The sequence below is a fragment of the Oxyura jamaicensis genome, chromosome 1 (assembly GCF_011077185.1).
Source record: "Oxyura jamaicensis isolate SHBP4307 breed ruddy duck chromosome 1, BPBGC_Ojam_1.0, whole genome shotgun sequence".
NCBI lineage: Eukaryota > Metazoa > Chordata > Aves > Anseriformes > Anatidae > Oxyura > Oxyura jamaicensis.
The window spans coordinates 71,592,633-71,613,288 of record NC_048893.1 but is presented as its reverse complement, the minus strand read 5'-3'; the positions used below and the strand labels follow the sequence as shown (position 1 = coordinate 71,613,288).

Below are 20,656 nucleotides of genomic sequence, written 5' to 3'. Positions count from 1 at the left end.
CAATCTCACTTAAAATGTCCTGTTCTGTTACACTCAAAACAGCGCGGTTGGGCCCCCGCTCCCCCCGTCATGACTTGCAAAGCTGCAAGCAGCGGTTGTTGAGCAGCCTGGACCACCATAGTCAGCAGTTCCACTTCCTCTCGGCGTCCCGCTCTGCAACCCACCTCAAATCATTTCAGCTGCACTGCAGGAAGCAGGCAGCTGAGCTAATACATTTTGAAATGTCTCCCTGGCCCCCGACATCAGACATTCTTTCAACACAGGACCCTGAGCTTCTGGGGAGATTTCGCTATCCGTAATTGCTGTTTGTACTCTGTCTGCAAATTGACCAAAACCCTCAGTCAGCCCCTGTTTGATACGAACAAAGCTGGGACCCGCCATAACAACAGAGGCTAACATTTCGAACGCCCACCGCCCTATCGCGGCAGACGTCACTAATACCCCTCCCGGTAACTGGCACTTGTCCTGCGGGGAAAAATACTGTCCTGTGCCCTGTAGCATGTCTAAATTAGCGCCTGCAACAGGATGTCCCGGGGTGTTGCGAGCTGCTAAGAGAGCCTGCTCTGCTAGGACTTTTACATTTTGTTCCCACAAGGTGGTCTATGCAGGCGTCAGACACAGTCGAGCTACCTGTCGCCAATCGAATAAGAGGGGCCCAGCAGCGGCAATGGTGTCCATCAACAACTGTGTTGCTCCCCTTGAATCCCACCCTCCGAAATAGCCTTTTTTAGCTGCATCAACAATTTATAGTCTATGGGCTCCCACCCTCGCCCCTGTCCCTGCATAATCACTGGATAGGCGCTCCCATTGAGGGAACTTTTTCAGGCTGCAGTTGGGCCCCTCTCAAGATATACTCCCGTGCTGCCACGTTCCAATTCCCCTGTTGGCTCACTTTCTCCCACTCCCTCGCCTGCGCCTCGGCGGCTGCTGCCGCATTCCCCATTTGAATCTGCATCTTACTGAACCCTTTCGACAACCGTTCCATGCGCTCCTGCAGGTCTTCCAACAGTTTTTCTGCCCCCTCTATCATCCACCACCCACCCAAGCCATCCCCTGCAGCTTGACCCAAGGGTGGAGAAGCTCTAAAGATAGGCGCACACCAAGGTGCTCCGCATTCCCCTGGCGAGAACCTGCTCTCCCCTGAATCCTTCTCAGCTTTCTCCTCACTGCAATAGGTGCCCTCTGTTTGCATCCCCTCCTCCTCCCTCTTGGGCGCCTCTTTTTTTGATAGGGTGATCCGTGCCTCTGTCTTCGTCCCCTGCTCAGTCCCCTGAAGCTTTCCCACCACCAACTGCCACACGGAACGTTGCTCCTTTGCCTGCTTAAACGTCTCGAGTATCTTCCCAAAGATGAGAATCAACCCCCGAGTTCCCTTCTTCCCATTACAAGTGGTTTCCCAAAGGTCTTAGGTAACCTGGTGTGCCCCGGCTCGCCGGGGCTCACCACGTTGATGCCTGCCATAGCGCGGATGCCCGCTCGGCATAGCGCACTGCAGCCCAGAACTCCTGGGCTCAAGCGATACAGCAAGCTCAGCCTCTGCTGTTCCAGACAACTGGACGGCAAATCAGCAAATCGCTGCCATTGCATCCATTGGAGCAATGGACGGATCCCTTTCCTTTTCAGTGTGATTCTGCACTGATTGTCTAACCCTTTCAGCGTACTCACCACCTGATCCATGGATGCCATGGCTATCAGCTTTCCACTCCCTTACCTACTGGGCGGCCACCCACGTATCACGTTGGGGTCACCAAATATTGCCTCTCTCCACGCTACCCCAGCCCAAGAGACAACATCGACTGGCTGCCTAGATGTCTGCTCCCCGAGCAGGGACACCAGAGACGGACACTACGTGTCTAGCTCAAGTGCCAATTTATTGTTGCGTAACATAGCCTCTTATACCCGTACACACGACCGGCCCGGATACTTGTGACCCCTTGCTCCACCCACTGTCCCTCCCACTTTTCCTCCCACACAGGCAGTCAGTGCAAGTCCATTTTTGCTTATCCTTTCCTGATGAATACTCCACTGCCTTCACTAGAAATGTTTGGCTGTGTAAGGAATATCACATTGGGCATAATCAGGTTTTATTCAGCTGTTGATAGTCTTTATTCAGCCTTTGATACCAGTGGGTGTATGACCCTATTGTAGGCCAAATGAAAAGGCAGATTGAGAAAAGAAATCCATGTACTTTAGATGTACTGACCACATGCATATGTCTAGGATATTTAAAAGGAAGCCATTCATAACCAGGAAGCATAAGTGCTTATTCTGAATCTGATATTTAAATATTCCATCAACAGCAACCAGCATTGCAAAATGGTTTAATTAACCTGAAAGGATGTAATTTTATGCTGTTTAGCAAGAAATACAAATTTTAAAATGCTTTTACACAGTATATATCAGAGCAGTAAAGCCAAATTCTGCTCTTAAGCTCCCCCTATTTAAATATGGAGTAAATTCATACACCTCTCCTAATAAATCTGCAGCTAAAATGGTGCAAATGCAAGCAGAATGCATTATCACACACTCCCTGTAATTCATCTCCTTAAATTACCATGCTCTTTACAACATTCTAATTGTAGAGTTAAAAGTCAGTAAAGCCTCAAGAACTGAATGGATCACTGGATGTTGTGTGGGGCTTTGAATCCTTGGGGTTCCTCCTCCCCTTGTCTTTTTTTTAATATATATTTAAATTGGCTGAGACACCTCTCCTTCTCTACATTTACAAATACATCCTAACATAACAAGCCTTAAAGCTGTCAAAGAATTATCTAAGAGACTGAATACGTGATATTAAACCCTTTGAGGTCCCATACTAAAGCAATCCAATGTCTTTGTCCTACTCATATTCACAGTGTGTCTGACAGCCTGAGAGGTGTGATCCAATCGACTAAACACAGGACTGTGATGGATGAACCTGTCTTCTCTCCTATGGTGTGACCCCAGAAGTAACTTCATCTCTCTGTACTTCAACTCCCCCATAAAATTTGTCTTACCTCCTCACATTGTGTGTTCCTTAGCAGACGTACCCTCCAACAGGTGTGCTTTCAGTGTCTACCATGGAGACCAAACAGAAAGGCTAACTGAGTGGTTAACCGGCTCCTAAGACTGCTTCAGCTCTCTCCTTGATCAGGGTGTCTGTGTGTCCACAGGCAAGACCCCTGGGCCCAGGTATGGCAAGCACAATTGCCAGTGGGATTTAGGGCAGGGAATACTTCAGAGAACCTAGGTCCCTACCACAACTTCAGCAAAGCCCATGATGCAAAATTTCCTGTCCATGCTGCTGTCCTTCACAGCAGCTTGAGTGGGATCCCAGAGACAGATTTTAATCCTTAGGTTCCTCTAGCTCAGTCTAATTGTACCGGACATCAGAATTCCTCTGTCTACAGTAACTCTGCTTTATGAACCTGTGTCCACAGGTCATGATGACATGGGCAGCACCACAACATCACCCTTGGGCTTACCTGTTTAAAATGCCACAGGCTTTTTGTGCAGTTTGCTCATACACTGTTAGTCATGTTAGCTCATGCTGAAGACTAAGCAGCAGGTCAAGAAGTCAGTATGAAACAGATGGTTATAGACCCACGGCAAGAACTGAAAGGGGTTGTGGCATGCTCCAAGGACACATGGGACAGATTTTGTTCCCAAAGATGTTCTGTGGAACATGAACATGTCTAAAGGCATTCTTGAAATGACCAGAAAGTACAGTAGTGTGGATGCCAACACATTGATTCTGCCAAAGGCAGCCCTTGGGAGTTTCCTTTGAAGAAGCGTAAATGGATCCTTTATTTCTCAGTTTTCCAATGGTGAAATGTGGAATAAAAGCACTTTAGTCATACTAACTCCATATTGGGAGGATAAATTAACTATTGGCTTGTACACAGAAATCGTGGTAACATGGATCATAGAAGAAAGCTATATATAGCCACATAACTAATACAGATAAATGTATATATATAAATAAAACCCCTAAGTACTACTGCAATATCAGTAATAAATAACAGGCAAAAAGACTTAGTCATACACGCAGGTGGATTTCCAATTATGGAGGAAGCACTTTTACAGAAAGCAGAGTGGAGCACAGTAAGTGGGATGGAGAAGAGAAAGGTAATAAATCATTCTACAAATAAATTAGTCTGAAAAATGGCCATCACAGGCAAAGGTGTGTTCTTACACTTCTGGAATGCAGTTTTTCTAGTAAATTGAATAAACAGACAGCTATGAAGTATATATGAGCATCCTCCTAAGTGTACAAAAGCCACTTTTTTTGTGGAAAAAAATGGATGGATACCCATGTAGCTTGCTCAGTCTAAACAAGGATACAAATATTTATTTGAGCAGTGGAGTTAAGTCCTTTGTGGAGAACAGTTTACTATCTTGCAAAGAATTTATAGCTCTATGAATCCTCATACTGTATTTTACTTTGAAATAACCTCCCTGTACAAAGCCCCAAGATGCAACAGCACATGTGCATGGGGAGGCTTGCCAAACTTTTCTCCAACTGATTCAGGGAATACACGCATCAGAAGGAAAGAATGGAGAGGAGCAGAAGGCAGATTTTGTGCTCCCTAATGGACAGGGAGTCAGTGCCATGCAAAGATCTTTTCTCGGAGCCTCATAAAGTAACAAGGGACAGAGCACCACACCAGGATGATGGATAAAGGCCAGCTCTTTTATTACCAGTATCCAAATGTTCCTGCATCTGATACCCGCTTCGCATTTTGGAAGCCTTCAGGAGTTGCTGTAGGTGAGCAGTGCCCACACAGCAGACGACAGGTAAATACAGAGACCACTGTCTATGATGACAAAGTCAGAGCCAGATCCAGCAGCGCTCTTGCTTCAGCGTTATGGGTAAGCCTAAACCCAGCAATGCTGTGCTGCCCAGAGATAGCTAATAAGCTGGCTGCAAACAATCTGTCTGGAACTAGAGTGATGCAGCTGCCGGAGAGGCAAAGGGTACTTTGAGCAGTACCCAGCATGAGGTGCCTCTGCAGAGCCACTCTGTGCCATGCTTCTGCAGAGCAGCTCTGTGTATCCACTCCTTTGTGCTTCACGGCCCAGTGCAGATATGCCCTCCCAGTGCTTTTTTCTTTCATTACAGCTACTGAAAAGAAGCCAAGGGGGCTGACAGCTGTATTCCCCCTCTTTGCTGGTTCTCCCTATAGCTGACTGATCCAAAATATCGTTTGAAAAGCCAAAAGATTTTCAGCTTTTCCCAGAACTAGGTTCTGGGATGCCTGCTGACCCTCAGTTTTGCTATTTAGAAGAAAATGAGGAGGTAGTAGAGGGGCGTTTTCTTGTGCATTGTTCCAGCACAGCAGATGGGACTTTATCCTTCAGCAAAGCAACCTCAGATCCTGCTGATCTGATTTGCTGATGATAGGAAACAGCAAATACCACGTAAATACGATTATAATAAAACATAATTTGAGAGGTTATATTAAAATTTGTTATAGTAAGAATACTTTGTAGGTACAGGCATGCTGCTATCTTACAACTATCTGGCAGTTCTATGGCATTCCCTATAAAAGCAATATATATACTCTGAAGGCAAAGCAACTTCTAGCGTGTATACTGCATATGCCAGCAAAATTCAGCTTATGCCAGCAAAATTCAGCTTATGCCAGCAAAACTCAGCTTTTGCCAACATAACTTGCTCCAGATCAGCCAAATGAAACTCTAAGCTTTGTTTCTCAGAGCTGGAGAAAGGGTTGTACTCATGACATCCCTGCATGTAGACTTTCATCAGCATAGCTCCATGTCCTGGTTTCAGTTAGGACAGAGTTAATTTTCCTCCTAGTAGCTGGTAGGGTGCTATGTTTTGGATTAGGATGAGAACAGTGCTGATAACATGCTGATGTATTAATTGTTACAGCGCATTGCTTACACCTAGCCAAGGACTCTTCAGCTCCTCGCTCTGTTCTGCCAGTGGGCAGGCTAGGGGTACAGCAAGCGCTGGAGGGGACAGACCCAGGACAGCTGACCCAAACTGGCCAAAGGGATATTCCATACCATCTGACGTCATGTTAACAATATATAGGGGTGGCTAGCTGGGGTGGGAGGGGCAATTGCTGGGAGATAGGCTGGGCATCGGTCAGCGGGTGGTGAGCAATTGCATTTTGCATCACCTATTTCGTACATACTATTATTATTATTATTATTATTATTATTTCCTATCTTTGTAAACTGTCTTTATCTCAACTCACAGGCTTCACTTTCCCGTTTCTCTCCCCCATCCCAGAGAGGGAGGGGGGAGGGTGAGCGAACGGCTGTGTGGTGTTTAGCTGCCAGCTGGGTTAAACCACAGCACTCCATCAGTCATATCTTCATACACTGTATTGACACTGAAAAGCTACCAAGGAAAGCATAGACATAGCACTAGTTTCTTGAGCTCACGATTTCTGATGCTTACAGATTTAAATCATGGTTAATACCACAATGTTTCCTTTTTCTAATAAAATATATGATAATATCTAAACAATCCTGAGGTATCCATTATGCACTTAGTTGTTTACTTTTTTCAATGCAGATATGGCTTCCATTATAGCCAACGATGTTTTAAAATCACTTTAAAAATCTGCTTGGTAAACAACAGCTTAAAATGAAAGTGCTGACACACAGATGCCCAAGTAAAAAATCTGTAACAAACTTACATTTAATCCTATCTACAAGTTCTGTATGTAGATTATAGTGTTTGATGCCCTATTTTTTTCCACTGAATTTCATTTAGCATTTCATTCTTCCTGCTAGATACCACTTGAGATGACTGTATGCACATCCTGATCCCCTTAAATGCTTCTGAGCAGAAACTACTGTTCAGAATCTCATAACATTACATTTCATGCCCTTGCCCTTTCCTTCACTTTGCAGATGCAGAGGAACAGGCTACACTGCACCAGTAATCTCATTTACTACTATCAGTTTGCCACCTTAACCCAGTTTGCAGAAGGCTATCATTATCCTCTATCTCGCAAACTTCATACATTTTAGCAGAAAAAAGAAAAAAGGAAAAAAAAAAAAAAACGTTTCTGAGCCATAACAATACCACCAAAAAAAGGAAAAAAAAAAAAAGAAAAAAAAAGGAAATGCTTATTAATAAATGTCAACAATGGAACAAGTTCCCTCTGACATTGCAGTGTTAGTAGCTAAGGTGTTACTGCTATTGATCTATAATCACCACTCTGGGAACAATCAAGAATACTGAACATGAAGCAAGAACACATTTTTTTTTCATTTGACCAGAAGAAGAAACCTTGCAAAATAGATTTAATTTGGGTAGAAGAGTGATAATTAACATGCAATCCAGCACTACACTTCCCGACAGCTTAGGGCCAGAGGTCAGCTTGCATTTTTATACACTTACAATTCAGTACTTCTAATTGTTTTTATCCATGTTTGCTGACTATTCTCAAAAAGATGAAATTGCTATAGTCCTCTGCTTCAGAAACGTGCCACTGCTCAGCTTTTTATTCCATAAATTACTAACATAATGAGAGATACTAAATCACAAAATTACAGTTGTTGAAAACTTGAGAATGTGAAGACTTTTCTGAAGAAAAACACTGGACTTCTTCCAGCAAAATAAAGGCATACCCCACGTGCTGGACAATATTCCCATGCTATTTTTATAACAGCAAGCTTCTGCTTAAAATGAAACTGTTCTTTGCAAAAAAAAGTCCTAATACTGGGGCAATACTGCAGCTGCACTGGGGCTTTATCGCTGTGGAGTACAATACACTGCTAAACACAGCATGTCTGGGGAACTGGATCGTGGAAGTGGAACCTGTTTGCCCTTTTGAAAAGGTAAATGGGAAGCACCAAGGGTACTTCAGCAGCAGGATGGCTTACCAGGTCAGAAAGTCTTTCCTCTAACAACTCACACAAATTGCAAGTTTGCAGCCAAACGTCCTAATCTTTACTGTTCCCCAGCACCTGGGACTGCTATTTCATAATTCAGGCTAACTAGGCTAAACAGTGTTTCAAGCTTCTTCTTCCACTGCTTAGATTCTTTTATTCCTATATCAGGTAACAATGATAGTAAAAGACAGTCTTTCACAAAATGATAGACTGTTGAAATACTGAGACTTTTATCATTCATGTTATTATCATTTATATAGTTATTTTCCAGAATTCTAGGAAGTATCCACTGGAACAGCTTCAAGTATCCTTTCAATAAAGCACAAACACCTTCAATGAAGGAAACTATCCAGTGTGAATACAGAGGAGAGATCCCAAGTTGAATCCCCTATGCAGCTACCTCAGTGTAAGCAAGGACATCATTAAGGTCAGTGGAACATCATTAAGGTCAGTGATGCTTCGACAGGGACAGGACCACTTGCTTCCCCAGGTGGCTGGGAGTGCTCTCCCTGCTGCCAGTGGATGAAAAATGGGATGGTCATTCCCTCACTCCAGTGTTTCAGACAAGGGGCTAACTGGGAACCCCAAAGCCTTAAGCCTGTAACATGAGGTGCACTTACAGACGTGTTCAGAGTTTGCCCTAATCCCTGCTGTGTTCGTCCTTCCCCATCACCAGACTCACACCCTGAGCCGGTGCACACACCACGTACACCACCACCACCTCTAGGGCAGAAAGGAGGCAAGAAATTTTGCTCTGAGCTGGAGACCCGCACCTTTCAACCTCAGAATCACGCTCCGACTTCACCAGCTTCGCTTCCCCCCTCCCAAGCCCTTCGGGCTGCAGCACCCTCAGCCCCACCGGGGCCACCCCCTGCCCCTCGGGGCTCCCCCCTGTCACCCTGGGTCTCCCCATGTCCCTGTGGGCCATCCCTGTCCGTCTCCCGGAGGCCCCTCCCGCCCACAGCCCGCAGCAGCTGTGCCCCCGCGCCTCCCCCCCCCCCCCGACTCCCGGCCCCGCCCGCCCTTACCTGTGCCCGGGAGCCGAGCTCGGGCGGGTGGCGAGAGGCCGCCAGCCGGGCCGGGGTCTGCAGGTTGATAGGGACACTCTGGGGGGGCTCCACGCCGCCCAGTCCGCCGTTGAGGTGCGCTGTCACCATCGCGATGGGTGCCTTGGCCGGCACGACGGAGATGGCCAGGTTCTGCGCGGGGCTGCCGCCGGGGCTCCCACCGCCGCCGCCGGGTGTCTTGATGAGCGCCGGGACGCCGCCGCCTCCACCGCCGCCACCGCCGGGCTTGGCGCTGGCGCTGGCGCCACTGCCAACCAGCAGGGCCGCGGGGCGGCTCCGCACCACCAGCTTCTGCCGGGGGAGAGAGGGAGAGAGAGAGAGGCGCCATCGTCACTGGGACGAGAAAGGGCCGGGGCCCTGCCGCCAGCCTGGCGGTGTGTGAGGGCGGCTGCCGCAGGCGGGGGGAGAGGGGGAAGCCGAGCCAGGGCTTGTGGAGCGGAGTCCTCCGGCTGAGCTCCTCCTGGCCTCGCCCCAAACGCCGCCCGAGCCCTTTCTCGCCTCCCCTTAAACTCTCCCTCTTCTTCGCAGCTCTGCTTTCAGGTTGCTCCAGAGTGGTTCCTCTCGTTTGTTACACCAACACACTTGTTACCATTTAGGTACGGTATCTCCTCCAAGAACTGTATTTGAGATTTCTACAGCCACTGTGAAGCTGCTGTCTGGTGTCTGCTACTGCTGCTGTCTGCTACTTAATCCTGCAAAGACTTCTGTTCGTGTTCAACTTTATTCACTGCGTGGTCCTGATTTGGCTTTAGTGAAATTGCATCTACTGTGTAACCTTCCAGGAAGGGTCCCACATTTCTAGGTCTGCTGCTGTACTAGCAAAGCCATTAAGACTCTTGTCAACTTGATTAAAATCTGCATATATGTGTATGTGTGTGTGTATAAACACACAAGCATGCTTAGTTCTTTTAAGAACGAAGACTGAAAACTGTTCTGCGTATAAGCCAAAGCTGTGTAGTACAAAACAGATGTTTAAGGAAATACCTACCTTCTTACCTTTAAACCTGCTATATACTTTGAAGCTGTAAAGCCTTAGTGGTCAAATATGTTTGCTCTAGGGACTGTAGGTTTTGTGTTTGTATGAAATTGAAAGCATGCATTTTATTCGTGATAGATGCTTCATTTTTGTATAAAGAAACTGTTTTTTTTCAATACATCAACATTATTCTAGTAACTGTGACTTCATATAAATTGTTTGAAGCTTTGTTTTTTTTTTTTGTTTGTTTGTTTGTTTGTTTTCTCCATTAACCTAACAGTCATCCCAAGGAACCAAGGGCAATGCTTTCCATATACTATGCTACTGTGTGGCATAGATCTTTTAAAGAAGAAGGGAGAATTTTTACTCTCATCACAAAAATACATCTGTCTGTTAGTTTAAAAGTATTTTAGTGAAATCCAAACAGCTCAAGTGCATTTAATGTGTGTGCAGAAAGTTGCTTATGACAAAATTCTGTAAAACTTTATACCTTTATCTGTTCCATTGGTGCTCCTTGGACTATCTCAGTGTCCTGATAGTATGTTGTTCCAGATGCAAAACTACTGCACACAGGACAGCTGAACACTGCCTTTTCCTAACTCTACTGAAAACGTCCTTGCACGGTGCCTTACAGCGCAGTACAAAGCTTTCAGGTTAACATTTCAGCTTTGTGGTTATATCTTTGTTTTGATTTATGTCATGTGAACACCGCTAAAATCTTACAGACTGCATGAAAACACTGTACTCTGTTACAGGTATGTAAATCCATTACTTAGAGGCCAGTGGAGTTAGTCCAGGAGTGAAATCCTAGCTCTGTTGCAGATAACCAGAGTTTTGCTGCTGACACCAGTAGCCCCGTGACTTCTTTTTCATGCAGCTAAGAACGTTCTCTGTCCTGAGGAGCCCACATATTATTAAAATATACTTTAATGTTTGTTCCCCAAAAAGCAAACGTATAGATTACTAAATGAATTAACAGCTTATGACAAATATTTGGTCTTACTGCACTGATTGCATATTTTCACTTAAATAAAACTTCTAATATGTACTCTCCTAATGGCATTAATACAGCTTTACCTTTTTTTTTTCTCGGGCAACAGAAAACATCAAAGCAAAAAAACTCGAAGATCCCAAAAGATACACAATATGTGGCAGCTCAGTGGTACAGGTAATTAAATAAGTAGGAGTATGTTATTACTTTCCTGACTGAATTTAATAGCCAGTAATTGCTTTTTATCTTGTTCCAAAGGAGGAAAACATCCTGAGAAGTACAAAAGCAGAAAATCTGCAAACAAAAAAAAAATCACTACTCAAACAACCATCTATTTTCTGCTGTTCTCCCTATGTACATTAACTATGAGTTAGTTTTGTGATTCTTTGCACATGATATGTGTTAGCGTTTTGCCAATAAATTGACAAAAATGTTTATATGTATGTGTGGAACAAAAAAAAATTGAAGTAAGGGCTACTGCTTGCTTCAAAGTCTAATTTGAGATAAACATTAAACACTCAACATTGACCGTTCACCTCCTAGTGGAAAGCTGATATTTTGATTTTGGCTTTCAACCTTTTGAAAGAAAATACAAAATATACAAGAATTCTGTCCCTGGGCTTGAAAGGACCAATCCGCCCATGCCAGCTACTTCCACAGGGATCAATGCTATGCGAATGTTATTTAAATAACTGCAAATTTTAGAAACCGAATATGAAAGCATATACAACAGATCAGGTGTTCCAAATTAGCTTCCAAAAAAGAGTTACAGAAACTGTCTGGGGAAACAGAGATATGGAATCTCTTCTGTGTCTCAGTTAATAATTTTCTGAAAACGTACTACCAAAACTTCAAAAATGTCCCCCTTAATCAGATTATGCTAGTGAGAGAAGAGAGAGAATGCCCTTTTTCTTTGTAATGATCACTTTTACTTATCATAGAATCATAGAATGGCCTGCATTGAAAATGACCTGAAAGATCATCTACTTTCTACCCCCTGCTCTTGGCAGGGTTGCCAACCACTAGAGAAGGCTGCCCAGAGCCGCATCCAGCCTGGCCTTGAATGCCTCCAGGGATGGGGCATCCACAACCTCTCTGGACAACCTGTTCCAGTGCCTCACCACCCTCTGAGTGAAAAGCTTTCTCCAAATTTCTAACCTAAATCTCCCCTGTCTTAGTTTAAAACCATTCCCTCTTCTCCTATCACTATTGTCCTATCACTATCAACACATACAAACAGGCATTTCCCCTCATGTTTATATGCTCCCTTCAAGTACTGGAAGGCCGCAATGAGGTCTCCCCAGAGCCTTCTCTTCTCCAAGCTAAACAAGTCCACTTCCCTCAACCTTTCTTCATAGGAGAGGTGCTCCAGCCCTCTGATCATCTTAGTGGCCTTACTCTGGACCCATTCCAAGAGCTCAAAGTCCTTCTTGTGCTGGGGACCTTAGGCCTGCATGCAGTACTCCAGTTGGGGTCTTACAAGAGCAGAGTAGAGGGGGACAATCACCTCCCCCTCCCTGCTGGCCACCCCTTTTCTGATGCAGCCCAGGACATAGCTGGCCTTCTGGGCTGCAAGTGCACAATGCTGGCTCATGTCCAGCTTCTTGTCCAAGTCCTTCTCCACAGGACTGCTCTCAAGTTCTTCTTCTCCCACTCTATATAAATACCTGGGATTGCCCCAGCCCAAGTGCAACACCTTGCACTTGGCGTTGTTGAACCTTATTAGGTTCTCATTGGCCCACTTCTCCAGGCTGTCCAGGTCCCCTCTACATGGCATCCCTTCCTTCCATTGTATTGACTGCACCGCTCAGCTTGGTGTCATCTACAAACTTGCTGAGGGTGTGCTCAATTCCATCGTCTATGTCATTGATAAAGATGTTGAAGAGCACTGGTCCCAAGACTGACCCCTGAGGGACACCACTTGTGACCGGCCTCCACCCAGACATAGAACCGTTGACCACAACTCTTTGGCTGTGACCAGCCAACCAATTCTTTATCCACCTAACAGTCCATCATTCAAATCCATACCTCTCCAATTTAGAGAGAGGAATGTGGTGAGGGACCATACCAAAGGCTTTGCTCAAGTCCAGGCAGATGACATCCATCACCCTTCCTTTGTCCACTGATGCCATCACTCCATCATAGAAGGCCACCAGATTGGTTAGGCAAGATCTGTCTTTGGTGAAGCCGTGCTGGCTGTCTCGGATCACCTCTTTATCTCGTGCATGCCTTAGCATGTCTTCCAGGAGGATCTGCTCCATGATCTTCCCAGGCACAGAGGTGAGGCTAACCGGCTTGTAGTTCCCCAGGTCTTCCTTTCTCCCTTCCTTAAAAATGGGAGTAATGTTTCCCTTTTTCCAGTCACCGGGGACTTCACCTGACATCCATGATTTTTCTAATATGATGGAGAGCGGCTTGGCAACCACATCAGCCATCTCTCTCCGCACCCTGGGATGTATACCATCTGGCCCCATGGACTTATACACATCCAATTTCCGTAGGCGGTCCCAGACTTGTTCCACTGTCACAGTGGGTCAGAATCTGCTCCTCTCACCCTCTCCTCGAGGTTCAGGGTCCTGACAAACATAGGAGACTTGGCCACCAGTGAAGACTGAGACAAAGCACTTATTGAGTACCTCTGTTTTTTACATGTCTGAGGAAGTCAGTCCTCCCATCTCGTTTATCAGAAGGGGAACACTCTCCTTGGCCTGTCTCCTCCTGCCTATTTATCTGTAGAACCCCTTCTTGTTATTCTTCACATTTCTTGCCAAGTTCAGCTCCATCTGTGCCTTGGCTTTCCTGATCCTATCTCTACACATCCAGACGACACCCCTGTATTCCTTCCAGGCTACATAACCCTGCTTCCACTTCTCGTACATTTCCCTCTTTTCCCTCAGTTTAAGCTCCAGGTCCTTGCTCAGCCATGCCAGTCACCCACCTCCTCTACTTGATTTCTTCTGCTGGGGGATGGAGAGCTCTTGCACTCTCAGAAGGGCGTCCTTAAAGAGCTGCCAGCTCTGTTCCAATCCTATGCCCTTAAGTTTCCCAGGGGATCCCAGCCAGTAATTCCTTGAGCAGCCGGAATTTTGCTCTCCTGAAGTTTGGGGTCTTGACTGTTTTTTGCCAGACCCATATTCCTCAAGATCACAAACTCCACCCCAGCATGGTCGCTACAGCCCAGGCAGCCTCCAATCTTAACCTCTCTAATGATCTCTTCCACATTGGTGAGCACCAGGTCTAGTAAGGCTTCACCTTGGGTCAGTCCATCTATTACCCGGACCAGAAAGTTATCCTCAACAGAGTCCAGGAATCTCCTGGATTGCCTGGAATCCACTGTGCCACTACCCCAGCAGATATCTGGGTGGTTGAAATCCCCCATCAGGACAAGAGCTTGCGAGTGCGGCAGTTCTTGCAGTTGAAGCAAGAAGACCTTGTCAACAGACTCCCCCTGATCAGGTGCCCTGTAGCAGACCCCAACCACTAGATGTCTTTTACCAGACCAGTCCTTGATTTTCACCTACAAGCTCTCAACCTGGTCATGGCTGTTTCTCAGGCACAGCTCTTCCCAGTCTATCCACTTCCTGACATAGAGGGCAACTCCTTCTCCCCTCCTTCCTTTCCTGTCCCTTCTGAACAGTTTGTATCCATCAATGACCACACTCCAGTCATGGGAATCATCCCACCAGTTTTCCGTGATAGAAACTACATCATAGTTCCTTACTGGTGTTCTCTAGCTCTTCCTGTTTGTCACCCATACTGCATGCACTAGCGTAAATGCACCTCAGGTGAGCTACCTTTTGGGAGGGAGAAGCCCTAACACCCTCTTGACTATACTCAAGTGTTTCCATAGTTACCAACCTCTCACCAGCCCTTGTAACCTTCCTGCAAAATATGTCATCCTCATCCTTCACCAAGACACAAGACTGTGAGGTCTTGCTAGCACATTCCTCACCCACAAGAACTGGCATGTTACATTCAGGCTCCTTTATAGTGTTCCCAGTTCCACCCCCACCCCTCTTCATACATAGTTTAAAGCTCTATCAATGAACCCTGCCAACTCCCATCCTAAAACCCCTTTCTGCTGGGGGAAAAAGCTATTCCTGTTTGTTGTCAGCAGCCCTGGTCTCATGTAAATTGACCCAAGGTCAAAAAAAAAAAAACCCTGCCGGTGACACCAGGCTCGGAGCCAATTATTAACCCGCTGGCTCATCATGTCCAGTCCCTCCTTACTTCCTATAACTGGAGGGATAGATAATATGACTTGTGCTCCCGAACCCTTGACCAGTCTCCCCAAGGCTGTGACGTCCTTCATAGCCCTTAGAGGAGTTCTTCCTATTTCATTGCTGCCTACTTGAAACAACGAAAAAGGATAATAGTCCAAGGGCCATACTAGTGAAGGAAGTTTCTTCCTTACATCTTTAACCCAGGACCATGGGAGGCAGCAGACCTCCCTGTGTAGCAGGTCTGGTCTGCATATCAGGCCCTCCACTCCCTTCAGCAGTGAGTCACCAATGACAATGACCCATCTTTTTACTGAGGGGTTTTTATGCCCCCATACTTCATATGCCCATGAGGGCACTGAAGGCATCAAAGTGCTGGCAGACACAAAGATTATGATATGAGAGGTTAAAAAAATCCTCAACAAAACCTACATCTGCCGTACACTATTTCTGCCAGTTTAATTAAAAGAATAGTCTTGGTTTTTAAAGAGAGAGAAAATCTGCTTTTTGAGAATCAGGCAGCATAACATATTCTCTGATACTTTTGGAATGATGAATAATAAGAAACTAAACGTGCCTTGGTCACTGCAGTGGAAAACATGCTGATATAATGGAAGAGCCGAAAGAAAGAAAGAAAGAAAGAAAGAAAGAAAGAAAGAAAGAAAGAAAGAAAGAAAGAAAGAAAGAAAGAAAGAAAGAAAGAAAGAAAGAAAGAAAGAAGGAAAAAAAGAAAGAAGGGAAGAAGGAAAGAAAGAAGGAAAGAAAGAAGGAAAGAAGGAAAGAAAGAAGGAAAGAAAGAAGGAAAGAAAAGGAAGGAAGAAAGGAAGGAAGGAAGGAAGGAAGGAAGGAAGAAAGAAAGAAAGAAAGAAAGAAAGAAAGAAAGAAAGAAAGAAAGAAAGAAAGAAAAGAAAGAAAGAAGGAAAGAAAGAAGGAAAGAAAAGAAAAAACTATGGCTCTAAATGCTGGAAAGCAGGTCGCTGTTTCTTATCAAAAGCATAACAGTCCTCACAGTACACCAATTTTGAAGCAGTGCCCTTTCAATAGCAACACAACTTTCATTTTCACTGCAGGATGCCACAGGCAAACTGGAGTTTGAAATATGTATGCCAGTCACATGCAAACACACCACAATGTGCTGAAAAGCTGCCGCTTTTTTATGATTTCCTATCTTGTATGTGGCACGGTCTCAACTATTCAAAACAGAGCTGATATTTTTTCCGTATGTATCAAAATAGCCTTGGCCTTTCTATTTCTTTTCCCATGTAAGCCCCCTCCCCTCCTTTCCTCTGCAGGCCTACAGGTGAGAAGCCAGCTTCTGCCTCTCCCATCACAAAACAGAGACCTTTCTGCTCTGGGCATAAAGAAATGCAAAAAGCCACGGGAGAGAGGGGCTGAAGACACTTGTGAGCAGCACAATACATGCCTGCACATGCTATAGCTGGGCTCCACATGGGCAGCACCGCTGCTTCCAGCATGAGGTTGCAGTTTCCATTGCTTCTTCAAATCTGTACCAAGCTGATTTCAACTTTACATTGTACGTACATCTCAAATAAGAAGAATCTGGTCATGTTCTTCAATGGGGGAATACCCTGCTATTGGCTACTCTTCCCTGCAGCAGGGATTTAAAACAGATGTGTGCCTACCAACTAACCATCATGTTTTCCTGTTAAAATATGAGACATTCAAAAAGGACCTAAAATGCACTGTCCATCACATTTACATTTTAACACCTGTGCTGGAGATAGAGACTTCAGTCCATTAATCTTTTGAGAATGATGCTCTCCTAGCAAAGTAGTTTCTCTGTGAAAATTTGCAATTGTTTTCACAGCAAGATCAGTTGGTTCTTTTCCTTAGCAGCCCTGTGGCTGAGAGAAAATACCTAGCATAACCCAAAGAGTTTATTTAGCTTGCAGAAGAACAGCAATTTACTTTCAAACCAAAATGACAGCTTATCAATTAATAATCTAACATTTGTCACAAATCTAAAGCCCTGCATGGAAAACAACTGAACAGACTGCTCTAGCAAGGCAGGCCATGACCTCTGTTAATTTACTCAATTGTCACAATAAAAGTTACTTGAACAATGGAATATTTAATATTCTGAGAGTGAAAACACACAAATGAATTGCAGACAGGCCACCAGCCATGGTACTTCAGTATGGTGTCTTCGGTTTTGTTGCAGTCCTAAGAATTTCCATGAGCTTATCATATACGTCCAAGCTGCTGCTTACATGCTGCCTCATCTGGGTTTTAATTCACTTCCTGACTACCTAACTTTGAACACTGAAGCAGAAATGAGTGGAGTTTAGGCTGAGTGTGCATATGCACACATATGTGGGCACCGAAAGGAGCCTGAGGGATGTTCATGGAGGAGCAGGACCCCGTAGTCTGTGCTTTGTCTCTGGGTTCCCACAGAAAAATGCTCCCCATTGCATACAGCCCTGAGCCTGTACCCAACGAGAGGACAACACAGCGTGCTTCTGTGTGACCAAGACTGGGGGCACTTGGGTGGAAAAGTTTAACAGGCACTGTTTGTGAAACACAGCATTTTGATGTAACACTGCTCAAGTGGTGCAGCTGGGGAGGGGGGAAAGGAGGAGAAGAAGGAGGGGCAGAAGGAGGAGGAGAAGGAGAAGGAGGAGCGTTTTTTAAGGAAACCCAGGGTAGTTCCTCCCGCCAGTTTCCTCCCCATAAATGACCCAACAGAAAATATTTTTAATAAAGTCATCCTCCTCTTTCTCCTCCTCCTGCTCCTCAGCCTGGTGCTATGTGGAGTGGTGTGGAGCCCCCTTGGCTGCTCCTCTGCCATCACCTAAGAAAGCCCATTCAAAAAAATCTTTAAAAAGCTATAGATGAGGAAGTAGTGACTTGCCGACTATGTGGAACTTGGGTGTTACTTTTGTGCAGGGGGATTCCAAAAACTACCTGAGGCAGGTGTGTGAGTCACTCATACTCACTGGCAGCACTGCGCTGCACGGGGACTGACTTTTGGGCAAGTGGTGCTGAGTGGAACACAGGGGCAGGGAGGTTTACATGTGCTGAAGTACAATCACTGTATTATTGTTTTAAAGCTTCTTTTTTTCTGCTGTTTTCTTCTCTTTTTTCTTTCTCTTTCTTTCCTTTTTATTGCATTTTTTTGACAACTCACTGCCTGCCTGCCATCATGCATTCATTTTTCTCTATCAGATCCCAGTTAATTAGCCATTGCTGCAGCAGGCACAAGGAATTAAATTCAAAGTGAAATGCATTCTAATCAAAACTGCAGCAAACTGGGGGTTTTGTTTGACTTTAACCTGAAAGTCAGTTACTGTACCACTGATGCACATACCACATTACCAGCTGAGTGCTTTCAGCATCCCTCTATCAGTGTGAAATATTTAATCGGTGCAAGGATCCAATCAGCGCAGCAGAGGGGAATCTAGTGTGTGCATTAATTTACTTTCAGCTGAAAAGCAGTAAAGCGGGTCAGAAACATATAACCTTCTCTCTTCCCCCCCTTCTCTTTCCCCTCCCAAACAAATGCACAGCACATCACAAGAGTTTTGGTGGTGGGGGAGGGAATTAAAGCCACCCTGGATGAATTCAGATTGGAGAGTCAGACAATAAATCAATTGGTCCTACCAAAGAACGACAAGCGCTGCTGGGTACATAACCGGGGAACATCCCCCTCCCCAACATACCCCCCAAAATCCCCTCGCAAATTAATTACATTGGGTAATTGTAATCTTTGACTCTTTCTAAGCTAAAAAGATGGCTGAATGATTACCCCTTCTGTGTATGACGTTAATTAGAAAGAAAGCAAATGCCAGGAAATAATGAATGAGTTTTTCTATTAAGGTGCAATGGCTCAGGGTTTTCTGACCAGGCATGCTCTCCAGGAATGGCTTCCATTAATATTATTAGTATTAAAAACCTGTTTTAGAAGCATTACCAAGCTCTTCTACACATCAGCAATTCTATATATTGCAGAAACATATTGCAGCTAAACAAAAAGCTAAACTTTTCCCACCACCAAATCTCCCACCTATTCTCTGAAGACCAGCAGGGTGCTTATCTCCATGAAACCCAATGAGACTATCAATACGCGATTTTCTTTCGCAAGGGACCATTCACAATGTAAATGTAGTGTGAACAAAACTTGCACGCCCTCACCAACCGAACTGCCGTGCAGAAACACGACAACAGGCAACAACTGAAGTTGCACAAAAAAGCTCACCCTGGCTCACCAGGCTGATGTCACCAGAACTGGGGGTGGCTGCTCTCCCAGGCAGGGCAGGAATGAAGAATTAGCAGATTTATGTTAAGGGAGAAATTTCAAGAGTGATAAATACCCTAATAATGGAAACAGTGGGCTTATAAAAGCGCATACTCACTCAAGTGCAATTATCCTTTAATTTCTGAAGCCGTTAAAAAAAAAGGGGGGGGGGGGGCAAAAAAAAAAGCATTTGAAGTGTATAGCTAACTGGCAATCCACTCGTCAAAGCTCTGAATTATCTGCTTAGTGACTTGTAAACAGCACTTTTTAACTAACAAGGAGAAGGGAAGAAAGAGGACAATATTTAATGAGAAAAGTCAGATTCATATGGTGAAACATTCTGGATGTCCCTGTGTGTCTTGAAGGAGGAGGAGGGGGAGCTGGATTTTTTTTTTTTTTTAATAACCTTACAAATAATCCCTCCTCCTTTCTCTCTCTCAAACCATGTCAATGATCAAGGAAATGAGAACAAGGCACTTGATTCACAGCTGATTCTCTCTTGTTACATCAGATCAAGAAGGAGCAGTGTAACGGGGGCTGATTTCTGCAGGGGAAACACATCTACAAGCTGTCATTTTGTCTCCTATTCCTATTAATTAGCTCACTTTTCCATCAGGAAAAGAGCTTTTAAAACTTGCAATGAAGTTACCTATATACACACGTATGCTCGCTCATGTACACATATATATAAAATGTAATATTATGCATGTGAGATAAACCTCTCCTGAAAAATCCTCAAGGAAAGAGTGGCTTGTTTCAGATTTTATTTGATGGATGGATCTCCATTCTTTCCCTTAATCCCAAGAAAAGCTGCACAGTACACTGCTAATAGTGAGATACAGCCCCTGCTAAACCCCCCATTAATGACAGCCTTTGGATGGGCTTCATTGTGTTTAGGATTGGGTCCACAGGAGCAAGGCTGCAGCTTGTCCTATGGAGCCATGAAATACTAATTTTAAATCCAAACTTACAACAAAGAAAAACTTGGGCTTGATCTCACTTCAAACAAACCAGAAAGCATGCACGCATCCTCTTGGCAGGTCACAGGGGGATTTAAATGGCTCCCTTCTTTGTAATGTGGGTTCTCCCCTAGCCCCAAAGCTGGAATCCTACTTGCCATTAGCAGCTCAAAATTCACATCCTTTTGCTGTTGCCAATTCAAGTTTCCCATGATTTACCATGTCCCATGCATTCAAGAAGACTGCATTCTTCTGACATATTTAATGAGAAGAGAAGAGAAGAGAAGAGAAGAGAAGAGAAGAGAAGAGAAGAGAAGAGAAGAGAAGAGAA

At 44.8% G+C, this 20,656-nt stretch overlaps 1 protein-coding gene across 6 annotated transcripts in view; it reads right to left on the bottom strand.

The window, feature by feature from the left end:
• PHF21B (PHD finger protein 21B) overlaps positions 1-20,656 on the bottom strand; it is a 185,669-nt gene that overhangs the window by 65,063 nt on the left and 99,950 nt on the right. For 4 of the 6 annotated variants that reach the window (XM_035309830.1, XM_035309798.1, XM_035309809.1 and 1 more), the window contains one exon: positions 8,886-9,215. The exons of the other annotated variants lie outside the window; for them this stretch is intronic. In XM_035309830.1, coding sequence (XP_035165721.1) covers positions 8,886-9,014 — 129 coding nt within the window. In that variant the 5' untranslated portion in view covers positions 9,015-9,215. The remainder of the gene's footprint in view (positions 1-8,885; positions 9,216-20,656) is intronic. 6 annotated transcript variants of the gene reach the window in all.